This window comes from Lampetra fluviatilis, chromosome 9 (assembly GCF_964198595.1).
Source record: "Lampetra fluviatilis chromosome 9, kcLamFluv1.1, whole genome shotgun sequence".
NCBI classification, from domain to species: domain Eukaryota; kingdom Metazoa; phylum Chordata; class Hyperoartia; order Petromyzontiformes; family Petromyzontidae; genus Lampetra; species Lampetra fluviatilis.
Genome location: NC_136283.1, coordinates 2,083,199 through 2,109,811, shown reverse-complemented (window position 1 = coordinate 2,109,811; position 26,613 = coordinate 2,083,199). Strand labels below are relative to the sequence as shown.

General features: G+C 46.6%; 1 protein-coding gene across 2 annotated transcripts in view; it reads left to right on the top strand.

The window, feature by feature from the left end:
• DDX46 (DEAD-box helicase 46) overlaps positions 1 to 25,466 on the top strand; it is a 32,107-nt gene extending 6,641 nt beyond the window's left edge. Inside the window, exons 7-24 of one of the 2 annotated variants that reach the window (XM_078859526.1) lie at positions 262 to 545; positions 1,917 to 2,024; positions 2,432 to 2,600; positions 3,396 to 3,516; positions 4,881 to 5,056; positions 6,528 to 6,649; positions 8,227 to 8,305; positions 11,717 to 11,799; positions 14,776 to 14,940; positions 15,825 to 15,987; positions 16,564 to 16,757; positions 17,786 to 17,923; positions 18,888 to 19,037; positions 19,611 to 19,790; positions 20,890 to 21,114; positions 21,932 to 22,076; positions 23,824 to 23,897; positions 25,064 to 25,466. In XM_078859526.1, the coding sequence (XP_078715652.1) occupies positions 262 to 545; positions 1,917 to 2,024; positions 2,432 to 2,600; positions 3,396 to 3,516; positions 4,881 to 5,056; positions 6,528 to 6,649; positions 8,227 to 8,305; positions 11,717 to 11,799; positions 14,776 to 14,940; positions 15,825 to 15,987; positions 16,564 to 16,757; positions 17,786 to 17,923; positions 18,888 to 19,037; positions 19,611 to 19,790; positions 20,890 to 21,114; positions 21,932 to 22,076; positions 23,824 to 23,897; positions 25,064 to 25,111 (2,624 nt within the window). In that variant the 3' untranslated portion in view covers positions 25,112 to 25,466. Of the gene's footprint in view, positions 1 to 261; positions 546 to 1,862; positions 2,025 to 2,431; positions 2,601 to 3,395; positions 3,517 to 4,880; positions 5,057 to 6,527; positions 6,650 to 8,226; positions 8,306 to 11,716; positions 11,800 to 14,775; positions 14,941 to 15,824; positions 15,988 to 16,563; positions 16,758 to 17,785; positions 17,924 to 18,887; positions 19,038 to 19,610; positions 19,791 to 20,889; positions 21,115 to 21,931; positions 22,077 to 23,823; positions 23,898 to 25,063 lie in introns of both variants that reach the window. The other variant, XM_078859525.1, reaches the window with a different exon arrangement.
• The last annotated feature ends 1,147 nt before the right edge of the window (positions 25,467 to 26,613 follow it).

Genomic DNA, 26,613 nt, shown 5'->3' with positions numbered 1-26,613 from the left:
GTCTCATTGATTTTACATGTAAGTCAATGTGCCACAAGACTTTTTTTGGAAGGTCCCGCATTGGGATGTTTGGGCGTTTCCAATCGGTGTTTGGCATGGGGAAAGAAACGAGAAACTACCCTGGGAAAACTGAAAACACATATTTGAGTGGTAACACCCAAAGTTCTGCACGGATTCATTCAGGAATCAATTTCTATGCCACCAACTCCTGTCCACCTCGCCGTAAAATCCACACGCTCCGATTTCTGTGGTCTGGCGCAGACGAGGACGATGATGAGGGTGAGGATGAGGACGAGGATTCTGCCGACAAGGAGGAGGATGACGATGAAGAGCCAAAACTGAAGGTCGAGGAGAAGGAGGAGATGGTGGAAGAGGTGGTGGTGCCGGTGCCGGAGCCGGCCAAGCCCGAGCAGCACATGGCCAGTATTCAGGCTGTCGTCGACGATGACGACGACGATGGCGTGGACCCCCTGGACGCTTTCATGGAGGGCATCAAGGAGGAGGTGAAGAAGTTCAACATGGGCGACGCAAAGACGGGCGAGAAGGTAGGTCCTGCTGCTGCTGGTGTTGCTGGCTGGTAGAAGAGCTGGCAGTGGGGGTTGGTGATGGAGTTGGTGGATTTTGCTGCTGCTGGTGATGATAGTAAGGGCTGGTGATGGAGCTGGTGTTGGTGGTGATGGAGTTACTTGTGCAGCTGGTGGTGATGGGAACTGGACTTGGTAATGCAGCAGATGTTGGCATTTATGGAGTAGGTGGCAGCACTAGCCTGTAGTAGTAGTAAGCTCCTTCAATATTTGACGAAATCTTGGTTACATTGATTCAATTCTAAACCATCAATGGCAAGTGGTATTTGAGCCTACCTTTGGCATCCCCTTCCTCAATTAATCATAAGTGAGTAACTGGTGCATTGTGTAAATATCACTTGGGAGACAAAATAAGACAAGTGTGCTTTTGGCCAAGTGTACTTCTGGCCATATTCGTCTTAATAAATGATTGCTAACAACACTTGTTTCAACATTTTATAAGGCTTAACAGGGACGGCGTTGTCTTTGCTCACGGTGGTGGTGCTGATTGAGGCAGTGCTTGTGATTGTAGGCATGAGGAACAACCATGCAGTCTATCCCAAACAGCCTTGCAAGCACCAAGGTCACACTTTTCCATGCTGCCGTTGTTTTATTAATAACCAAGTCAGCACACGTGCATGCTGTCCCACAGGGCATCTGACTACAGCATTGCCGTGGTGCTTTAAATCAAGCTGAGAGCCCAGAATTGTGGCCATCTCGGGCGGTATAAGGCACTCAAGAGTGTTTAAAATCCTTCATTGGAGAGGCACTGGGGGAATCCTTATGGTATCCTATTCCTGAATTGTTCCCTGCTATGACAAACTACTGTGTTGTCAGTAAAGGTATTTCCAGTGATGTAGTATGCCTTTCCTCTTGTACAAACAACAGTAGCAGGATTGGCAAAAACAAACAGTTAACATGGTTTTGTTCAGTTGACGGTTCATTTGAAATTTGTCTCGCATTTACAAGACCACATTTAAATAGTTTTCTTGTTAGTTTCAGTTACAGCTCCCTTTCCAATGTAATATTCACTAATATGTTCACTGTAAGGGCACATGGTACCGAATGACTTGTCCACGCTACACCGTGACAGTTGATGACAATGTAAGTCCTATGTGGTGAACAACAGAGGGCAATGCAGCAAAATCCACTGTTATATTGTACTTGTATGCTCCCATAACAATTTTTCCCACCTTCGCAAACCCGCACTGACCAGCATGGTGAAGTATGGTCAAGTTACCACCACTACTTGTCGTGATGTATTTGTATTTTTTTTCTTTTCATTTTTCAATTCTCCAGCTATATGGACATTTAGCTTTGGGGTTAAATAACGCTCATTATTGGTGCCAACAGAAGGCGGGCTCCTCGGTTACGAAGGTGGTCACGGTGGTCACCAAAAAGCAGTCGGAGGTAGAGAAGCCCAAAGGGGAGCTGATGGAGAATGACCAGGATGCCATGGAGGTGAGTTCGTTGGTCTGGAACACGTTCATCCTTATCTTGTTGCGCGTCCACTGCCCAGGACCTAAAGTCACTTTCCCGAAAAACGCTCGCTTCTACAGAAGATATTTGATCGGGTTATTTCACTTGTCACTGTCGTTAGTAGTGATATAAGCAGTAATTATTGGCTATTGATGAAAGCAATTATTCCAAATGATGTAATTATTTCTAGCTCATGTACACTAAGCATTTTATATATATATACACACACAGGCATGCTATGGATCGGTGTTAATGACTATAGTGGTAAGATATTTTGGGATTATTGTGTTTATACTTTGTTCTACATAACCTGCTGTATAGGCGCACGTGTCCGTCCCATGGGCGTCTGCTCGGTGCGATGAGACGTGCGTGCTGTGTCGGATGCGCAGTACTCATCCGAAGAGGAGGACTCGGACCTGGCCACGGCGCTCACCGGATACAATCAGAACAAGCAGCGCAAGATGGTGGAGGTGGTGGACCACTCCAAGATTGCGTACGAGCCCTTCCGCCGAAACTTCTACGTCGAGGTTCCCGAGCTGGCCAAGATGACAGCAGAAGGTGCCTCGCCAATGTCTCCCTTGCACTTTAAAATCTAGATTGAATGCTCGTTTCTTTAGAGCTGCTTTTTGCATTTAGTTTGTTGTCCGAATAGCACGGTTGGCTAAGTAGGGCGCGAAAGAAGTTCAACATACATACACGAGTAGGTGTGCAATTATTCACCATTCCCACGATTCTATGAATTGTCAGAATCTGGGGTGATGATTTGAATTAAGAATGTATTGTTTTCGACCCGTTTGTATTCCCGTGTACATTTTCTGTCTCGTATGTTCTGCATTGGTATATATCATTTGTTCTATTAACCAATAGGTGACATCTGAATATAATTTGCAAGTATTTACATGAAATATAAATAATAACGTCATTTTTGATGTTGTGCCTTGCACTAGCAAACATTTATGCCGACAGGGGTGTTCTTAACGATGCATATCATCGTTTTTCCTGTTTTGTGGTTTGACAGTTTCTCAAATTTTATTTTCAGCTGAGATTGTAAAGCATCTTGGGCTTACTTTTCATTCTATCAATATTATTCTTTGTATAAGAAGCAGGCGACGTTTTGGCATTCACATGCCTTCACGCTTTCCAAAAGAACAATGGCTGCTCCCCCAACGCGCACACCATATCGTTAGAAAGGGAATTGTGCCATCACTGCAAATTTACACAATCCTCTCACGATGCTAAGTAACAAGCCAACCTTGCATCCATTTTTATTTGCGCCGTTATCTCTCTAACCTGACCCCAACCTGCCCCGTCGGGTCTCTTTCACATCCCGCGATCTCGCGTTCATCCCCCAAGAGGTGAGCGCTTACAGGCTGGAGATGGAAGGCGTCATTGTGAAGGGCAAGGGTTGCCCCAAACCAATAAAGACCTGGGTGCAGTGTGGCATCTCCATGAAGATTCTCAACACCCTCAAGAAGTGAGTGAACACAATTCACGAAGTCCCCCTTTTGTTTGACTGGCGACTCCATTCAAGGATGCATCTGACCAGCTGACAAGTAAATGTCGAGCAACCGTGGCAGAGCAGTGCGTCTCTCTATTCGTAATGAAATTTACAGCTACGTATTCTGGGTGCTGCGAAGGAACTCACAGTGAGGCTGCTGACAGATTTGTGCTGCGATGCAGAAAATGGCACAGGATAGGAAAAAAATTCGCAGATCAATGCCAGATCAATGCCTTATTTATGTGGGCGTTGGTGCCATAATGAGCACCAAGGTGATGTGGATAACGTGAGCATTGATGCGAAATTTTCAATATTTTGGTGCAGTTTAAGGTTAGTGCTGAGATGTATAAATATTCTATTTACGTTCGAGCGAGGAAAAAAGTTAACTGTAGGATTCTGGTTAAGGCTAAGTGATAAGTCATGGCAAGAACTCTGGTCTAGGAATTTCACAAATTCATCTATTAAAATTGATTCTTATGCTCATGTTACTTTCATTGAATTGTGCTTATAAAATAGATTATTTATGGAATGACAAATTCTTTTCAATTAATATGCTAATGTTTGATTTTGCCAAATGATGTGTAAAAAAACTATACAAATAAGAGCAATTGAATTATTATCAATGCAATTATATTCCCAAAGCTATACAAATTAGACCGTAAAAGCAAGACAAATAATCTAGTTTTTCAAATAATTTAATATTTTCCATGCATCATTGCATCCGCACCAATAAACTCAATCACACCGCGCCCATTTGTTTCAAACCATCCATTCTATTTCGCACCGTATCAACAAGGAAGAAACTCAATTTCAAACATGGCACAGAATCATGACAATACATCAAGTTCCTTTTGGACTAAAGCATTAGATGTCTGGTTGGGCCTATCCTGCAATTGTGCATTATTGCTGTTAGGACCCTCAATCAGTTATTGATTTTTATATTTAGAATTTTTCTGATTAAATTATTGATTCCAAAACACATTAAATCGGTAATTGAGTCAAGTCACATTTTGTAACGGTTCAACTGATTGGCACATGCACGAACGTTCAAATGGCCGGCTCGTTTCAATGTTATTGGTCAACGGCAACCATCGTGAAGCCCCCAGCAGCAGGGTTCGTCAGTCACCACGTGGAATGTTTGAACAGACATGAAGACACACACACAAAAGGGTTAGACTTATTTTATCATACATTTCGATTTGTGCAGCAAACCTGTAATAAAACATTTTGCATGCGATTATCGTTGACACTGAGACACTGAAATGAACAACTGCAGTTACTTTGCTTTCCTTTGTAATGAATGGCCTCCATGAAACTCTTTCTCTCGTGGAAATGCACAGGCAAAACTACGAGAAGCCCACACCCATCCAGGCACAGGCCATTCCGGCCATCATGTCTGGCCGCGACCTCATAGGCATTGCCAAGACGGGCAGCGGAAAGACCATCGGCTTCCTGCTGCCCATGTTCCGGCACGTCATGGACCAGCGGCCTCTGGAGGAAGGGGAGGGGCCCATCGGTACAGCCATCCCGGCGTGTCCGCTCGCACGCCTCGCGCTGTCGCGCCGGCTTCGTTTGGTTGTCGGGTTCTAATGGACGGGGAGGGAACGGGCAGATGACGAGAGAAAAATTAAACCATTCCCGAGTTCATGCACTCTAGGGTGTTTATGAAGCTGTGTTTTTGCAGTGCAGTGTGCCAGAGAATTAAGTGTGTTGTTTATTTTTTTGTGCATTCGATATGAGTTTCGCTATGTGTTTGCATAAGTGATTGAATGATTGCAGTTGGTGAAGAGTGTTATTGTTACTGCGCATTCTCCACTGTTTATTCATGTTCTCAAAAGTAGTGCCATGGAATGTTACATTGCACATTTATTTAGTTTCTTGTAAATAGGTTCATAATATTGGGATGCATGTTTTAATTATCAGTTATGTTATTGCAACAAATATTTGGAGTTTTATGAAGTTTTAATTCAACAAACAGGTTTTTTTTATTGTTTTAAAATGTGCTATAAATGTGCACAAAACGAAATGCGAAGTGAACGGTGATATATATCTCTACATTCTCATTATTTTACTGAATTGCAACTGTTTAGGCCTGTAGTGTAATTAGACATGCAGCACGAAACGAATAATAGTGTGATTACTGCAGGCTTGTGTAAACTGTTGGATCAAAATGATAATCACATGTCTCGTTAACATGAGCTTTTCAACAGGAGAGTATTTGCTTGATCTAATTATTTTCTTGACAGAAAGTGCACAGGCCAATATGAACCTATTCGTGTGAAACTTCCTTCTTATTTCGGTTTGTGAAGATTGTTTAATTAACATGCAATGGTACGGTGGTCCATGCACCACCCTATGAGCCTCGCCGCTGCTGAGTTAAATTCTAGTCCGACACTCACATCGGTGGCCAAGTGATGTCCTAAACATTCATGGGCCGCCTTCTCACCTGCATTGATCAGCATGGTCAATTATGGTCAAACAAGCGTGCTATGACCGGCACGTTGTAAGGAGTCCTTTATCCAGCGCTGGATGGCCAAAGGGCTGTAAATATACAAATATATGTACGAAAAAATATTGATCAGAAGTTCATTATTTATAGTCACGTGAGAGTCTGTTCAAGCACATTCTCTTTTTGTAAAATGTATTAATCATACTTGTATGTAAGGTGAAAGGGGTACGTTTCTTGACCTGATAGATGGAAGCAATTTGTATATGACCCATGCAAATTAAATAAAAATGAAATTACTTTGTTGGCAGCGCCGATCAAGCGCAGACCAAATCGTTGGTAGTGTGCACGCTTCAATACGTATATCCAAAAATAGAGATGCCCATTCCAAAGTACGTACGTAATTGCATTTCAGAGCTGCCCATCTGTCATTTTATTGATTTAGAACCCCATTACCACCTGTCAAGACATGTTGTTGCACTTTGCTGAAACGGAGACCTGGGAGAAAAGATTGACATCAGCGCTTGTGTTGCCGTCGCAGGCGTGATTATGACGCCAACACGCGAGCTGGCTCTGCAGATCGCCAAGGAGTGCAGGAAGTTCACCAAGCAGTTGGCGCTGCGCGTGGTGTGCGTGTACGGTGGCACGGGCATCAGTGAACAGGTGCCGCCACCCCCTCCGCCCCTGCCCCCCCACTCCCTGCTTGCCCTCCTCACTGCAACTTGCTTTGTGCATGGTCTTGCTCACTCATTCACTGACTCACTCATTCGCTGACTTGGCAAATCTTTCGCTCTCTCACTTGCTCGCTTCCCTACCAACTCTCTGCCATTCATTCTCCGACTCAATCACATATTTTAATCTGCCAAATTACCACCACTCTCCAACTCGTTTACTCTCTTTAATGTAAGCGTATTATCACAGTCACTCACTTGCTCAACTCACGCACTTGCTAACCATGCACCAATAGTCTTGCAAACTATTATTTGGGTCTTTCGGTAAAGTCACATAGATAGAAAATAATTATTATTATTTGTATTCACTTTATTTTTATTAAATTTTTATCATTTTATTTATATTATTTTTTCTATCTACATGACTTTACCGAAATACCCAAAGAATATGAATTCCTGCAGTCACGAAAGCCTTAAGTCAAGTCTTGCAAACTGTTGAACTAATTTACTCACTTATTCACACACACTCTGACTCATTCTTACTGTGACTCAGCTCACCCACTCTTTCATTCGCTTGCAAACTGAATTGCCTACTCACAACTCGCCAACTAACCCACTTGACCAAAATATAATCGTTATCACCTGCCCTATAATCCATTAGCATGCACTCGTTTTAAAACACTCAGTGTAACTCAGGTGATGTAGATTAATATTGAGCAAGTCCAGTAAAGGTGGTCTGACAACATGTTTATGACATTTAATATTTTAAGTACAATGTACGTGTACTTTTAATTTCCTATTTTAACTTTAAGGGTTTAGCTCAAGATCTTTTCCAAAAATATAGACCAGAATCTGTTATTTCGTTGCGATTTTTTTTCTCCCACATGTATTCTAACTGTCCTATTGGCGTCATGTTATGAGATTAAGTGTCTCGTTGTAACTCTCACAGAATAGGGTATCACCTCGTGTGTGAGAGGAGGGCCTGTGGAAACAGATTTCACCCACTCCTTTTGGATATTCTATCAATTGACGTATTTTTTTAAAAATCCCCACGATAGCAGGAACACTTTCCTGCTTGCCCTGCTTCACAGACACGTTTCTCACTTGACGGTCAAAGCGGTAATTTTCTCAGATCTGGAATGTAGCCCAATTAAGTGACAAACCAAATGTAATGTGACCGTTTTGTGTAATAAATTGCTAACCAGGCTCAGGTTACCACGGACTGCACTTATGAGAAGACCAGTTTAATCACGGCTATCTGAAACCTGGATTCTTCCCAGATTCTCAGCAGTGTTGGCTCGGAGTGTTGACCCCCTGAGACCGTCCCCCCGCCCCTGGCCACTTCAAATCTACAGTTTCTCCTTCAGTGAAAGATCTAATTTAATGCAACGTCGTCATCAGTAACCAAGCGAAGACCATCACCTCTCACTACACTCTACGAAACCGGTTTTTATAGCTGGTGGCTGAAACCTGGATTCCACGCTCTGGAATTTCGGCAGCTTTGGCTCGCCGCTCTGACCTCGGCCGTTTCAGTTCTGCGTTTTCTCATGCGCTTGTGTTTTGTTACAGATCGCTGAATTGAAGAGGGGTGCAGAAATCATCGTGTGCACGCCCGGCCGGATGATCGACATGCTGGCTGCAAACAGCGGTAAGCCCTCGCGCTCGTGTTACCGGGGCAGGACGCGAGATTTACGACCGACCCGCGTGCTTGTACGGAAGCGATATCCGTGGCGTGTACCGACTGCGCAGCGCATAGTTGACTTCACTGGGGCCTCTCGCAAAATCTGCTAATTCGATAACTTTCTGTAAAAAGAGTCGGCCCATTGCCGCCACTGCCGCCGTCGTCAATGCTTGCGCGAGCACGTAAACCGCGCGAATCTGATCCAGATGTGTGTGCAGAGTCCCGCACAAACGGCCAAGTGTGCAAATAATAACGCGTGCAGAACAGTGCCTTTATTTTTGTTGCCAAAACAACGTCGATCCATGGCGGTGCAGCAGTTTAAATATGGCCCCGTAACTCTGCATCTGAAGATAGTGTCTCCACGAGAACACTTGAGGGAGAGCAAAGGGAAACTGGCACCTCCAATAATCCTTCCCTCGTCCTGGCCCAAGAGCCCTAGTTTGGAGTGTGGTGTGGCGAGGTGGAGATTGGGCACTGGGATCCGATCGGGTAGAGGGAACTTCAATCAAGCACCTGTTCTTGGGCAGAGAACTTAAAGAAAGAGTATCACTTTTATCTTTGGAAGTGGGGGCTGCTAATTCTCCTGGTGCCTCTGCTGTCTGGAATGCTCTTCCCTATTTTATCAATATGGCTGATTTTATACTCCCGTTAAGCACCTTACCTTTCTTGTCTCCTCTGCTTACGATCACCTACAGTTGTGCACTGTCTCATTTTTACACTGTAATAATGACTCCCCTCTCTATTTGAATTGCTGAAAAGTGTCTTGAGACGTTGCATTTAGTTGCTCTGTGGATTAAAATTGTATTGCAAAACACAAGCCGACCTTTCACCTCTGCAACCCCATTATAATCACCTTCAGGACTGCACACTGCATTTATGCGTTTACATTTTCCAGCGCACACACACCCAACTTCCACGAGCTTCCAATATGCACTGTGCCATCGATGTGGTGCTTTCCCCCTCCCCCGTTGCATCAGGCGTCTCATGACTCAGGTCTATGAAAATGTACGGCAGTGACGTTGCTATGCTGCATTCTGCTCTCACGTCTGTGCTGTCCGCCTTCGCCAACGCCCACTTACCGGTGTGGTGAAGTATGGTCAAATAACCCTTACGATCCACAGGGCATGAGGATGCTCCAACCCAGCAGTTAATTGACAAAGGGCTGTTAATGTACATGCACCGACAGCTGGATTGGCCAACACTGAGTCAAACGAAAGCACCACAGCATGATGAGGATTCTGCTGCAGACATTTAAATAACGACCTGCTGCACGATGGGTATTTTGATATTCCAAATTGCTGTTCAACCCTAGACCACAATCGATGCATATGTCTTAGTTTTTTTTTTTGGGTTGCCTGCAGATGATTACTCATCATGGACATGTAACGATTCAGTGAATTCTCATGATTCGGGGGCCTGCTTGTACTGCCATCAGCATACAGAGAATGTGCATATAATTTGCATGAAACACAATCAATCTATTCAAGCGTACAAGCTGACCCATGTGCTGTCGGCATAATAATCAATTTTATCATCACAATAAATTTGTTCATGCGCTTAATTTGGCTATAGCTCTGAGAATTAAAACATTTTGTTTTGACTCGTGCGGCAACGAGCATTACCCTGCATGCCAGGCTGTATGAAAAGTGGTGCCGCCTACTGTGTGGAGCAGAGGTCACTTGAAGGCATTTCAGAGGTAGATCTGTCATATCTACTTCCGTGGGCCGTTTCTGTAACACGAAGGGTTGTACTGGTGTGTGAGAGATCCGATGGGTAATTCATCTAATGATGAAAATAAAACTTGGGAAGTAGACGAAAAACTATTTAAAAACCATAAAATAATCTACGTACTTTAATAGACGAGTCGCTACATGCCTACCTAATTACAAAAAGCACCGCCACTCCGATATGTGCGTCGGTTTTTAGCGTGCGGTCGCGGGACCACCCTCCCGCACATGCGGCGTAATGTGTGTTGTGTGTCCCTCAGGTCCGAGCCACAGCGCGTTGTTGTTGTCTCGGCTGTGGCCGCGTCTCTCGCCTCTCCCCACTTCCTCGTGGTGGCCGCTTCTCTCTCGTCCATGGGATGCCCGAGCATAAGCTCGGTCGAACGCGCGGGCGGGCAGGCGGGCGGGCGCTTGTGATTTTGCGCCGGTCCGTGATGGCTCGAGCCGTGAAAAAAATAATGTTTGCGTGATATTGAAATGCTGAGAACATGCTGTGAAGTGCTGCTAGTGGGGAGCGAGTTGTGTTAAACTCTCGTGTGTGTAATTATGGCTCTGTGATGGGTGGTACACAGTGTGGTGGCATGCGTGTCGAATACTGAAGCATCAGCTGTTCAGAAATATGTTCGTACACTGCACGTACAAGAATAAGAATTCGGCAAAGGCTGAAAATACGTTTGCACCATCGTCGTTAACGCTACCTTTTAACATGTAAACTAAAATAATTTATGACCTTAATATTTAAAAGGTTGCTTATATAAGAATATTTTGGAAAGTATTATAATTGATAGTTATCGACATGAGAATTTTGGCATTAAAGTTTCACTGTTTATTAGGTGACCCGCATGCTGCAAAATTAATGCATTTAAAGGTCAGTCACAAATTATTGTCATTCAAAAGTAAAAGGTTGCTTAACGTTTAGCTTCAAAGCATAATTGAGATTAAAATCTGTTCGGTGACCGGGACGAGGTCAAGTTACCACCTCCGTCATCACACCGTGGAGTGCAGTCATTACTGTGATCCTTATGCCATTAATCGCGTCAGCTCCTTTTACTATCAGAATAACAATGACACACAAATAACCCTGTGCACATGGCTTAACACAGTGTAATTGTTGCATTGGTAAAGGTGTGAAAATGTGACGTTGGCAAAGTCGTTTGTGAGAATTTAAATCCTTCATTCTAGTCAGTGTTCCAAGATTTCAATTATTTTACGGTGTGTACCTTTTATCAGCATTCAGAGGTTTGTTTTGTTGCATGTCCAGTATGAATTTTAATGCACATCAGCATTGCACATTAAGTGTGGCCATTGATGTTGGCTTCCATGAACCTATTGATAATTGGCGAATTTGCAAACCACGTTTGAAGCCGGCTGCTCTGCCCCGGGGATTGCTTCACAACTGAAACATTTCAGTTTCTTTTCCTCATTAACATTTCCACATCTCCCCCATCCACTTCCCCTTTCCAGTCTCACCACAAACTCTTCTGCAGCCCACGGGGCAAAATTCTGCAAAGTTTCCAAAATCATAAAAACCACACATCCTTCATCGCTTGGCTCTTGGAAGGATGTCAATCAGCGCATAGGCTGCATGCGTGCGAGTTGACGGCGAGTAATCCCTGAAACGCTTGGTCATGTGGTGCCACCCCTTTCCATGCAGGGCGGGTGACGAACTTCAGGAGGGCCACATACATGGTTCTTGACGAGGCCGACCGCATGTTCGACATGGGCTTCGAGCCACAGGTAATAACGCACTCCAGACTCTTTCCCGTTTGCTGGTATTTCCTCTTTATCTGGAAACTTGCAATTCGTTGATGGAAATGGATCGTCAGGCTCGCGGTAGGTGCCTAGAATTGTTTGTACGGGGATATTTATGTGATGTCAGACATGAGAGAGAGGAAAATCATCGGTTCCTGAATCGAATCGTGACCTCGGATCGCGACAATTCATGGAATTGCTCGGGAGTGAATTTATCACATGCTTAATATTCATGCTGGAGATCTTTACACAATTCACCTCCTGCCCAGCGTCTCCCCAGAAATAAAACCAAGTCTCTTAATTATCATGTCAGTAATAAAGTCCCCACATCCCATATTATTGCCAGCAGACTTCATTTTATCCCTTCCCTCATAGCCATGCAAGTTCTACAGATAAACAAGTTATTAAAAGATTGATGGCATTAAAGCACACCGACACCTGATAGGACATGTGCTTTTGATTTTGACTGAGGTCGTCTGTATGCGCCGCCACCATCAACACTGCCGCTCGTATATATTTCACTTTTTATTTGTTGGGCTCAGGTTTCTCGCCTCTGGATGAGCCAGGTCTTGTCCTACCGCCTCTCGCCCTGGCCGATGGGTACACACGATGCTGGACCATGTGCCCATGACTCGGTGCTCTTATACCGTACTAGCGTTAAACACGTAAATTGGGGTCGCATCGCCCCATTGAAATTACCACGGCATAGCTGAGAATCTCGAGGGGTCAGTACTGATTGTCGCGGTGTTTACAGCGTCCCCCGTCTAAACTAAAAGTGGCCGTGTTGTGATGCTGGTTTCATTGTTAGGATTATAGTGGTGCGTGACAGGCCTCCTTTAGGTCAGAGTTCAGCTAATGGACCATTAAGGTGCTGTATTGTAAGAGGCACATTATTTTTGGATGAGATTGTGAAAGATGTCGTCGTCTGCAGCGTAGGTGTTTGTGGTTCTGCTGTAGAGTTGTAGAGCTATCCAATGTGTTTACGGGTTGTACTGCATCGAGCTAAATGTCGGGAAGTCATGCTGAACTGAATGTCTATATGACTAAAAATATATGAATACATTCAGTTCCTGAAGAAGCTCCCAGCTCTTGGAGTACAATGTCAGGCATCATGCCAAATACTACGCGGTACAACCTGAAAACGGAGAGACGTCTTACATGTGATGTAAGTTTTAAGGCTGTCCACAATTCATTGAATTCTCATGATTATCAGTCCTGTTTAATTTACATGAATATGACATTTCCCCCCATTATAATTTTTTTATTTTACATGTAGAATTGATAGTGGCTGCAACATTGCAATTAATTAACCAGTCACATACAATACTTGTATATCGGAAATAATGTATTCTCACCATTCAACGCATGTGTCGTGAACATAAGCTCTGTTTCAATCGATAAAACATCGCGTGCTCCTTGTGTGGATGGAAGAAACCACATGTCACGTAGGTTACTCGAGTGAGAATAAGAAGCAGCAGGGTGGCGCAGCAGGAACACTTTGTGACCTCGCAGAAAGAAGGGCCTGATTTTGATTTCTACTTTGGTATCTTTCCATGTGGGTTTGTATGTTCTCCCTGTGTTCTGCATGGATTACCTTCAGGTTCTGGGGTTTTGTTCCATAGCAAAAAAAATATAAAAACCCATACAATGTTAGTGGTATTGGCCAAACATTGCCACGTAGAATAAATACTTGTAAATTACTCCATTGGGATTACACATAGCAATATACTGCGAAGACTTTCCTGGCAGAGTTGAGACTCATGCAAAAGTTGAGACTCGGTGAGGCTTGGGTAAATAAGCAAAATAATAATCTTTACTCTTGGCACAATTTTAACCCTGGCATGAGTAATTCTACCCTGACTCACTCTAATCTCAATTGCAGGAGGTGGCTGTGTGGCTCTGGTCAACGCTAAAGCTATCACCATCAGGATCCTGGATTTGAATCTTGGTAGCCACCCATCACTGAAATATGTTTATCAACTGTAGTGAGTTACTGGCCTTGACCTGATTACCAATGATGAATATAATACATTCATTCCATCATTATATTGAGCTCATAACTTAATTTGGCAAATTACAGCACTGAGAAAGTTTTATATCGGTTTGGCTGCCATGCAAGGAATATTTTACAGAAGCAGGGTATGTGGAGAAAGGTCGCCCCCTACTGTGTGGATAAATCAATTTCATTTGATATATTGTACCACGGGGCCGTTATATAACAGGCTCTGCAATAGTCTTGAATTAACACTGTATCTCGTGATATAATCACGATAGCACAAAGGTTATAATTAAATATGTAAGTGACACTTCACGAAGATCTCCGTTTCAATGAGACACCGTCATCATCATTCGTGAGCGTAGCGGTCTACCTCGAGTGGCCGCCAGGCGACCCTCCCCTGAGCACGTCGGCCGCGCTGAGCGTAGTCCAACACCTTCGTGATGTTTTCGGTCGGTTTCGACAGTGGCCGCGCGTCCACGTCAATCGCGGTCCGCCCTGAGGTCGGTTCCCGTCCCGCGTTAGCCGCTGTTGATGATGGTATGCAGGGCTGTGGTGCGATAGGCCGACGCCACGGCCGGTCGCACCAGAGGCACACTCCAGCATGGAATTAGGCGGCCTATGACCAAATCACTCAGAAGGTATCCGATCTCATTAGACCTTGTAAGCTAAGCAGAGTTGAGCCTGGATTGTGCTTGGATGAGTGACCACCATGCATAAAATAGGTATACATTAGGCTTGGGCAGTAGGGGGCACTTAATAAAAATCCATAGTTTTTCTGTACTCCTCTCCACCTTCACCAACCCGCACTGAAGTATGGTCAAATTACCCTCGCTGTCTGGATGGCGTTGGGAGACTCGCACTCCAGCAGCGGGTTGACAAACGGGCTGTACGTGTGCGTGAATTAGACAAGCGATCCATCCCTCACCTGTCACGAACGCGCGTGCGTGTTGACGCTCGTCTAGGTAATGCGAATCATCGAGACGTCCAGGCCGGACCGGCAGACGGTGATGTTCTCGGCCACGTTTCCACGCGCCATGGAGGCGCTCGCTCGCCGCATCCTCAACAAGCCCGTCGAGGTGCAGGTCGGAGGTCGCTCTGTCGTCTGCTCCGACGTCGAGCAGCACGTGGTGAGGGTCACGGGTGGCTGGCGGAGACGGCACCGCACACGCGCACACACCTGCAAAGACAAAGATCCCCCATGTAGCTTTTTAACAAACTGTTAGGGCAAGCGCTGTTCGCGAACACCTATGAAGGCCAGCACCGCACATGAGGGGATGAATGGCCAGCACCACGTCCGGCTGCGTGTGCATGAACTTACACACGCAGGTACGCACACACGCGTACAAAGACTGAGATATCCCTGTTGGTATACAGACTCGGTTAACCACTCGTGGGGTGCTGGGGTTGGCTCTGCACCACCATATGTCCCTTTCGCCCACTCACGTTCACTCTTCTCCTTCGTGGTATATCACTGTTACGGTGACCCCCAACAACAGCCCTGCCCCCCCCCCACGCCACCATCCAAGAGTATCTGGAGACGTGTTTGCTACAGGCTGTTGACTGTTGGGATAAATGCTGTTATAGAACGCCTGTTAAGGCCGGTAGGGCACACGATGCGCGGGGCGGGGGGGGGGTGTGTGACCAACATCACACCACATACTAATTTAAGGTTGAGTACCTATGGGAGTCATGTAGACATGTATGTTTGCATGCGTGTGTGAATGCCCGCACAAAAGTACACATGAATGTACTTGCACTCTTTAAGCCTCTTTCATGATTAAGCTCACGTTTTCTCCTGACTAAACAGTTTTCGGTGCCGATAGTCTAACGTCATTCGCTCGCCACCCTTGGACCTGCGTTACCGATGGTGATTTGGTTCACAAGAATTCAAAACCGTTTGGTTGCTTGGTCGGTGCCTCGACGATGGTTAAAGCACAGAGCTGGCGCTGCCGAAGGCCTGGGCTTGAATGTTGGAAGCCCATCACGATTGAGCGCATGCCGTCGACCACAGATCGTGATCGAGGAGGACACCAAGTTCTACAAGCTGCTGGAGCTGCTGGGCCTGTACCAGGAGAAGGGGGCTGTCATCGTGTTTGTGGATAAGCAAGAGCATGCCGACTCGCTGCTCAAGGACCTCATGAAGGCGTCCTACCCTTGCTTGTCACTGCATGGAGGTGAGCGGTGCTGCACACGCGGTGTCAGGCCCCTGCGTGCTCGTCCTATTGCGTCCTCCGTTGTCGCGACTTCCTGTGTTGATTTGATCAAAAGTAAAAGTGGGGGGGTGCTGGTTAGCGCACTGCGCTATGAATCGAAACCACCTGAAATCAATTCCTGGCCACAGCTAACACCGGTCACGGACCCAAAACTTTGCCAATCTGCACTAACCTTCGTGCTGAAGTATGATCCAATCAATCCCCAAGGTAGGTTTTCATTGATTACATCCGCATTCATAAATAACGGGCAGGAAATTATTGTAATAAAAAGTATACTCTTAATGACATATGAAGGGGTATCACTGAATATGATAAATCAACAACTGCCATACTGCCATGTCCTGGCCAACATGCAGCCCAAGCCTACCAGACCTTGCTATTGCTGTGCACTCCACCATCTTAAGCACTAACCAGGCTCTGCCGTCCTTAGCACCTCAGATCTGGTGGGGTCGGACCCATTCACTTGGGGTGATTTGGTCATAGACGCTGACTGTCTCTCTCCCCCGTGCCTCTCCACCTCCCTCCCTCTCCGCGCAGGCATCGACCAGTACGACCGTGACAGCATCATCAACGACTTCAAGTCGGGCGTGTGCCGCCTGATGGTTGCCACGTCGGTGGCGGCGCGGGGCCTCGACGTCAAGCATCTGATCATGGTGGTCAACTACGACTGCCCCAACCACTACGAGGACTACGTGCACCGCGTGGGCCGCACGGGCCGCGCCGGCAACAAGGTGGACACCGATAATTATCGGCCGAGATCGCCTTCGCTTCATCTATGTCGGCACGGTGGCAACATGTTAACTACCTCGCCTGGTAGACAGGTGGTCTTGGGTGCCATTCCGACCCTGACGCCTGCTGCTGTATATTTGGAGTTTGCACGTCTCTCTCTCCCCGTGGTCATGTGGAATTTTCTCCAGGTCCTCCGTTTTTTCCCTCCACATTTAGAAACTTGCGTTGAGAGTATTTGGCTGCCTTAATTTTCCACGCGATAAGCCACTTTGTTGAGCTATCATTTGTGGCCAGGTCACTTCTGAAAAAGACCCATATAACTCAGTGGGTCTTAGCTGGTAAAATAAAAAATAAGTTGCTTAGTTTATGTCGCTCGTGCCACTGTTATCTTATATAGATTTATATAGCAGCTCCTACGTCCAGTTTGTTGTCCTTCCCCCGTAACTCCGATTATCACGGTTGGCTACATACGGTACGAAAGAAGTTCTACATAGACACAGTATCGATGTCGTCCCGCACTAGTGGACAGTCGGTTGTCAATTGGGCTCAAGAGACTCGAGGGGACAACGTTTATAGCCCAACTGTCCATGAAGCTGCTTAATAATAATTGAAGCAAGCCAGCTGCTATTAGAAGACCTCCTCACACCGTGTCAGTCATGGGGGCTATTTGTCCATACTTGACCACGCTGGTCAGTGCGGTAATTTTATTTTCTTTCCATTTAAACACTTACAAACCGTGACGGATCTCGCTCTGCAGCTGTCGTGCAGCTATCACCAGGGCTTTGTGGCCCAACCGGGCCCAGGTGCCGAGCTACGAAGAAGGGAGGGTTTAAATTGGACCGGGGGGGGGGGGGGGCCCATTGCATTCTTTCCACCAGGGCCCCACGCCTACCACGCGACGACACCGTCACTCAGCCCGCAATTCCGCAATGTGTGAAAGTTGCTTGGCACGTGAACGTGCGTTTTTTGTTGTCATGAGGGGCTGATATGATTGATGGGTCCTCTCCCCACCACCACCACCGTTCCGCAGGGATACTCGTACACGTTCATCACGAGCGAGCAGGAGCGATACTCGGGGGACATCATCAAAGCCCTGGAGCTGTCCGGCACGCCCCTCCCGCCCGACCTCGAGAAGCTTTGGACCGAATTTAGGGAGAAGCAGAAGGCCGTAAGTTTTTGGTTGCGTTCGTCAAAACGCGAGCGAGCGACACCAGTGATGGGATGGATTACACATCGTTGTTATCAGACTCTTTATTTAGTCTGGAGGAATCCAATGAGCTATTGAAGCTCTTTTTTCACAGATGTCATGGAGATGTCATGATCATCATCATGAAACATCTTCTCTGTCTTTGCAAGGCTCAATTGGTCTCCTATTCAATCCAGAGAGCACTTGGGCAATGCTACAGTGGAACGCACACCCAAGAATAGGATGCACAGCAAGCGTCAGTTACGTCAGGATTAAAAATAAATAATGGAACTGGGTCGTGCAGCGGTTTCAATCCAACCATGAATGTATAAAACACATTTAACTACGCATATATCAACAATTTTGTGACCGTTGTTTGATGTCCCTTGCATGACTTATTGAACATTGTTCTTCATAATTTTGCAGAGTTTTCTACTTCTGCTTTTCTCATCCACGGGTTCCCATTCCACTTCAAGATCGCACTCGCTCTTCAAGATCCACCGTGGACTCGCCTCTGGCTACCTCTTCCCTCTCATCTCACTCTTCTCCCCTCCGTGCACTTTCCTACTTTTCTTCTCTCTCATCTCCCACCACTCCCCCTCCACCCAGTCTTTGCTCCAACAACAAAAGGATTTCTGTCGAAGTCCCCATTGTCTGGAACTCCCTTCCCCCAGCCGCCCGTGCTGTTGACTGCTTTACTCTCCCTGTTCAACTCCAGGCTCAATAACTTCCATCTTCTTGTTCTGTTACTGACTGCCTCTACAAAATAATTAGGCCCACCATCTAATCATCATTTACATTTGATACCGCGCCTGCCATGCAGTACATCTTAAGCCACTTGTAAATACAGTCACATTTCGATTTTGTTTAATTCCAAATTGTACTTCCCATTGCAATGTTGCGAGTGCCGTGAAAACCGTCATCCTCACCTCCCCCGACTCCACAGGAGGGCAAAACGATGAGGAAGAGCAGCGGCTTCTCGGGCAAGGGCTTCAAGTTTGACGAGACGGAGCACTCGCTCGTCAACGAGCGCAAGAAGCTGCAGAAGGTGGCGCTGGGGATGCACGACTCGGACGAGGAGGAGGGGTCCGGAGACGTGAGTCATTGTAATGCTAACAATTATTGTAATCACAATCCACATTTACACAGCGACGTGATTTCGAAGATTCCAAGGCCCTTCGCTGGTTACAAGGCCCTTCGCTGGTCTTTTTTGAACCTAGTCGGGAGCTGCGGTGGACTGTTTGCCCGAAGGCGGCAACCCACCCCCCAGCTGAGCGAGTTCCAGACAGCTAGCGCAGACCCGTTGAACCCCCGAGTGCCCGGCGCGGTGCACAAAACCATCGAACAAAGACGGTCACTGCATCGCACGCTTTCAGATGTGCTTCTGTGGCCATCTGGAACGCTCTGTAGATTGAAAACTCATGTCTCTAGAACTGATTGTTGTGTTTAGTTGTCCTTCCCCCGCACCTCCGATTAGCACAGTAGGTTACGTACAGTACGGCAGAAGTTCAAATATGAAAATACGTGCCGGGAACTCCTCTTCTCGTCCTGCTGTTTAGGGGAGGAGGGTCAGTGGCGGGGCATCGGTTCTTTCAGCGAAACCTCGTCAATTTGAAATGACACCGGCTTGGCTTGGCTTTTCTTTTTTGCTGGCTCGTTGCGTTTACAGATCGACCAGCAGATCGAGAACATGTTCCGCTCGAAGAAGATCGTGAAGGACGTGAATGCGCACGGAGCGTCCTCCACCGGCATAATGATGCCATCCGGGAGCAACGCTCAGAAGCTGGAGATTGCCAAGAGGCTCGCGTCCAAGATCAACTCCCAGCGCAACCTCGGCACAGAGGCCATGGTACGTGCGTGGCTGGCGGGTGTCGTGTGTTACGTGCGTAGCAGTGGCTTAGTGGTTCTCTAGCTTGACGCCACCAGCACGGCAATCTGAGTTCGATTTTCGGCCACGGTTAACGTCAGTTGATGGTGACTTCGGAAATGACCCTGGGGTCATATCGGCCTCAAATGAGTACCTAGTGGAGTGCCGAAACATCATCACTGAAAAATAAAAAGGCGGCCGCACGTGGTGTTAGGCCACACCACCCCCTTGGTGTGCGCCTGCCGGCCTTCATAGTCGCTCGCTAACAACACTTGTCTCTAACAGTCTGTATCGCTATGCGGGGGGGGGGGGGTAATCTTTGTCTTTGTATATATGAACAAGAGGACAGGCACGCACACTCGCCTTCTTACCGCATCGCTCTGCTTTGTTTCCACTCTCGTTGGCGGTGCCGTGCACATCTCGTGCGCGTTCACGTGGGCGGAAAATACCATTGGCAAGTGTTTCCACTCGCTAGTGCCTATAAATATTGCCACTTAGGCCCCCGAGACGATGACATCTACCACTGCGCTGCAGCACAGGCCCCCCGTTAAATAAAGCCTTTGACGTGTTACACCCATTGCACTTTGGCCGGGTTTGGCAGCCCGATGATTTTACTGCCTACTTCACTCTGTGCTGGGTTTCGATTGTTCGCTGTGCGCTTCATGGCTAATATGTAGCAATGCGATAATTCGTCCTCTGCCTTCAAGGGAGATACAAGCAAGAACACCTGTAGCTCTTCTTGCTTCCGTATAGTACACGCCTCGATGGTATCCCATTAAGACGGCTTCAAATTCATCCCGGGCAGCCTGGGATGCACAGCATAGGTGTGAAGCTACGGGATTGAGAGCTGTGCGATTTATATTGCACCTTTTAAACGAGCACCCCCCGGGGGCAGCTATCCCTGTGCGGCACACGATGGGGATGAGTACCAGTAGAGGGCAATGTTGTCGTGTGGCTTTTTTTCCCCCAATTCACTAAATTTGCCAGTGATTTGGAAAATGTGGACGGTGACGAATAACTCGGTGCGGCCGTGAACGTGCACTCGCGTGCTTTGCCCACGCGCGCCCGCCCCCTCCTACAGGACGTGATCCAGCAGGCGACCAACAGCATCATGCGAGGCGGCACCATGAACGTGCCCATGGTGTCGGCCAAGTCGATCGCCGAACAGCTGGCGGAGAAGATCAACGCCAAGCTCAACTACGTGCCCGCCGAGAAGCTGCTGGAGGAGGAGCGCGTGGAGCAGGAGAAGCAGGCGGACAAGGTGCGGCGCTACGAGGAGGAGCTCGAGATCAACGACTTCCCGCAGGTAACTAAAATTTTTTTATTTTTTTTATTTTTACCAGGTAAGGCCCACTGAGCTGTTTTGGCTCTTTTTCAGGAGCAACCTGGCCACACATGAGAGCTCGACGTAGTGGCTAATAGCAGCCTTGTTGATTCTAAATGTGGAGGGAAAAACCGGAGGACCCAGAGAAAAGTCCACGTCACCACGGGGACGTGCAAATTCCAACTACACATGTACACATTCTCGTATTGACATGCTCGTACGCACGCACCCAAGTATTCACACCCTTTGTACATATACATATACACACATAGTTGCACACACATGTACACTCATGCACATATTCACGCATATGCTTATACACATAATCATACACATAATCATACATGCATGTTTTTATACACACACAAACATTTGCAAACGTTTCATATACATATTCTCTTGCACGTGCACGCACAGTGGCAGACATACACATACACGCTCGTACACATACATACATGCTCGTACACATACATATTAGACCAGGGGTCAATTATAAATACAATTAAAGCAGCTTTGTCAGCTGAAATTAAAATTACATCGTGATTTCGATTCATAAGGAATTGCACAATGACAGCTGTAATTAACCGCAGGTCTGACATACACTCGCTAAAGACATACACACTGTAATACATGCTTGTACGTACGCACAAACTCGGACACATGCAGTTAATTTCCAACACACGCACGCTCACATAACACACATTTCACGATTCAATAAATCATTACGTGCCTATTTCTATGCATAAACACTCGTGTGTGTCGGCCGATTGTGCGTGCGGTTGCAATTTGTGTTTTGCAGACGGCTCGCTGGAAGGTGACCTCAAAGGAGGCGTTGGCGCAGATCAGCGAATACTCGGAGGCCGCCATCACAATCCGTGGCTCCTACTTTGCTCCGGGCAAAGAGCCGACTGACGGAGAACGCAAGATCTACCTGGCCATTGAGAGTGAGACGCTCACCCGGCGGCACTGGTCGACTGCGTCTGTCCACAGGGCACTCCTCGCCTGGTCCTGCCACATTGGAAAAAGTGGAATTCACACTGCCACTTGGACCAAAGGAGGAAACGAATGGGATGATAAGGATTTGTTTTTTACTCCTGGATCAAATTCCTTCCAGAAAAGTTGGTTTAAGCAGACAATATATGGATCGGTTTCATCTGCTCTGAGTCTAATGAGCAGGGTCAGCAGGTTCTGGCCTTCTAGATTGAAACTAATTTCTTTATAGCTGCTTTTTGTGTTTAGTCTGTTGTCCTTCCCTCGCACCTGCGATTAGCACGGTTGGCTACGTATGGTGCGAAAGAAGTTCAACATGCATAAACACTTCCGTGTTGCCTGCTGCTATGGGAAAGAGTTCTCCACATACAGATAGGCACCTTCTAATGCCTGAGATAGCAAGGAGGCTCTTTAACATTATTCTTTAAGCACTGAGCCTCTCAGGACCATTGCAATAGCCAGTTATTTGTTTCCATTGGTGAGTATCATTGTGGTGAATTTAAGAGCATTTGTATTCAGGTACATTTGGATGCGGACTTCTTCATGATGTGCGTTGTCGTGGGCGCTCTATGGCCATACTTAACCACACTAGTCAGTGCTGGTTGGTGAAGACGGCGAGAAAAGACTTTGATGCATGGCGCGGTACAGCAGTAGATTTTCACTGCCGTCCGCTGAAAATGTAATCCCATTTTCTCCGTGAATACACATCGGGATGCATATTAAAACACGTGTTTTTTTTACTTTCTGCATCATCAGTTTGCTTCCAAGACACACTTGAACGTGTGCGTGTTCACCACAAGCTCAGGTTAACAAGAGCACGGGAACGACCGCGAGTTTATTCTCTCGTACCACCAGCAACTGCAAACCGTTTCTGCTTTGATTTTCACTTGAAAAGGATCCCCTTTGGCCAGAGTGGATGTTGGCTTGTGTAAGAGCCCTTATGATATTCTGAGCTCTGCGAATGCTAAAGAAGCTTACGCTTGCTCGGAAGAGATCCACAACATGGACGTGGTCAATTATCGATCCATGACCTCATTGCTGTTTATTCATTGTTGATGATATCCAAATGCTCTTGTTCTGGCGTCGGTGGAAATAGTAATACAAATATATAGAATCCTCAAAGATGCCGTGATCATTTATTTATTAGATGCCAAACTTGAACAAATTGTTCCGTCTCGGCACAGTTGTGATTGGGGATTAAGGGAGGATTTTTGTTTTAATCTCCTGCTTCACAATTAATCCGAGCTTGTAGCAGTTTGCCACGCTGCTCGCTTGAATGGTCACCCTGTAATTGAGCATTCCTTTATTAATTTGTTTGTGGGGAGGGGGGTTGGCCTTGTATGACACCGTGAAGTAAAGGTTAGCACACATTCCAGAGGTCTGTTCAATCTCCCGGCGCGGCAGTTGAAAAAGTTAACAAGTTTCTTAAATCTCTCCCACCTCTTTCCACGCTGCTGCAGTATACATGGGTGCACCACGATTAGTTGCTTGTAGTGTGGTAAAGTATGCCTACTTTCATATATTCCAAGATGCCTGGCCAGTGTGAACGAGTAGACCAACTTCCCTCTCTAGAGCCCACTCTAGTAGAAGCCCTTTTGTCAATATTGTCACGAACGAGCGATTTCAACGGCCGCACCTATACCATGTTTTGAGTTTTTGCTGCCGTGCACGATGTTAACAAGCCGCGCGTGTCCACCACAGGCACCAGCGAGTTGTCTGTGCAGAAGGCCAAGGCTGAGGTCACTCGTCTCATCAAGGATGAGCTCATCAGGCTGGTGAGAGAGCAGCATCGCACAGTGGACACTCGCCACACCGTTCTCCCCGTGCAGGCCACCCAATATTCCCAGCCCACACCAATCACCGTTCTCTCTGCACACCACACCATTCTCTCTGTGGCGGTCACGCCTTTCCTTGTACGAAATGCAGGGCGTCACACCCGATGTGCAGCAAGCTGATGTAGCCACACGCTAGCCTTCACTGTAACTAATTATTTGACCAAGAATAAGGTTGGACTTTTGTATTCGGATGCGATGGTTTTGGGTGGCACACCTGTAATCCACCACTTTGGAGTCAAGGGTTGGTGGATGACATAGATGAGTACAACTCCCGAACTCGCTGTGCTGCAAGGTGGCCGCACAGAGAATGGGTTTGTGAACCCATCTGTGGGGACCTTTGTGCGATACCCCCTTCATAGGCGTGGGATTTCTCCACCATAGGAAGCACTCCTTCAGGATTTGAGCAGGGGGTGACCGGGTGACTCACGTGGCCTATTGTTGGGTCAAAGCACTGAGTTGGCACTGCTGAGATTTTGGGTTCAAATCTGGACAGTGACCCATGATTACACAACCGTGATCGTACATGCTATGTATGTGGTGACTTGATGGGCCCCATAAATTCTCAAAATAACAAAAACTGGAAATGTTACTTTTCACTTAATATAGCAAATTCCGGCTTTCATTGTTTTTTTCTTTGATTAGCGTGTAATGAACACTCCTTGCAGGGCATACCAAAGGTGTTCATAATCCTTTTGAAGCACATTCCAAATAGTTACTTTCCCATGACTACTTTCTTCTGGAGTCATTCTCTGTAACACAGGATGGTGCACTGCTTGCTGTGAGAATTCCAATTGGGAATGTCTTGTGACAAGGCGACAGTAGCACAGCGCAAATGTGATTGGTGGGAAAAATAGTTGAAAGCAATTGTCCAATTTCAAAAGGCAAAGCCACTCGACTTTTCCTGTTAAAGTAAAAGGACACTGAAGCTGATATCACAAGAGCCTTTGCTTGTATGTATGCTGAACGTCTTTCTCACCGTTCGTAGCTAACCATGCTAAGCGGAGGTGCGGCGAAGGACAACAAACCAAAGCGCAAAAAAGCAGCTTCGCGGTAATGTCAATCCGGCAGCTTGACGATAAACTTCTTCGTCTTCTCTTCCCTTGCAGCAAAACTCGTACCAGCCGATCAACAAGTCACGCTACAAGGTTCTGTGAGCCGAGCGGAGAAACCGACGTCGGGCGACGCTGGAGCCGGTTTTTCAGTGGAAGGTGGCGCGTGCGTGGACCCTGCGACGCTCTCACGTCGCGTTGGCGCCTGCGGGATTTTATATATCGTTCTGTGCAGACGGGCACGTCAAGTGGGGTGTCTCTGCAGTGCGTCGGATGTTCGTTCGCCCCAGGCAATTTTGGTCGACGTCTTTTTAGTTATATCCATTTGTGGAGGATCCATCCGTCGGCATGCTTCTCTTGCCGTTTATCTCGTACAAGTAGCTGGAATGTCATCACATGGTAAATTGCTTCAAAAATATGTTGTATCACGTGTCAAATAAAGGTTTTTTTTTCAATCTTGGACCGTCCTGGCTTTAGTGCTTTTTTTTGCTTTTGTTAAGATTGCTGATGTTTGTAAATAACAAAAAATGGTTGTGAAATTTTTTTTCACAGTTAATAGCATTCACATCAACAAGATAATTTGAGAATGCTTTTATTTTTCTACGAATTCAACCCTCCTCCAAAGTAGTTTGACGAATTGTCAAAATGCAGGATTCTTCTTATTTCACTCAAGAATGCGTTTTGTTTCATTCTGTTGAATGATTGTTGCCTCCTGTGGCCGCACAGATGACGTGATCACATTACTTAAATTGGATCGGCAAGCATCGATTCTCGCACGATTTCATGCATTTGTCTTAAGCTGCTCATTATGGATGTATGTTTACATTTTTTAAACATGTGACCCCCGTGTGCGTACTGAAGCGCGTGGGCTTTGTGTGGAGCGGGATTAACCCCGACTTGCACGTTAGGTAATTGCCGCATGGCGCACAGCGCGCGTGTTTGCGTGCGCATGCTCGCGTGAGAAGGGTTGACGCGATGGTTGGCACTCCGTGCTACCATCCACAGGGTGGTCCAGATGTCTTTTGACCCCCCCCCCTGCACCAATTGACCCCTACATTTTTTTTTGTACTTGGCATATTCATTTATGTTTTAAATAAACCTTGCTTAACAAGAATATTACATTTTAGAGAATGAAATAGGGGTCACAAGACATCTGGACTGCCCTGGAGGCCGTTCATTGATTCTTGTTGGATTCCTTGCCCCACACACCTTCGGTGACGGATTGATTGGTGGATTGATTGTTCTCATTGTTGGACAATGGATGGGTGGGTAAGTGAATAGCTTGGTGGGTGGATGCATAGCCGACGGAATGGATGGTTGGGTGGGAGTCTGGAAATGTGGTGGGTGGCTGGCTGGGAGATGCAGGAAAACGTCGTTTCCACGGTCAGGCTTGCAATGTCCGTACCTCTCACAGGCCCCGATTAACGCTACCAGACACGTTCACAGCATACAGGATCACGTGTATTTACAGCATGCATCTGCAGCGGAGACCAACAGAAACATGTTCGTTGTGATTGATGCAAGCTCAACCTTCACATCACTTGACCGAGATGACTTGGAATAACTGGTGGCATCGGGTACACACCCAGTGGCTTGTGTTCCAGCAT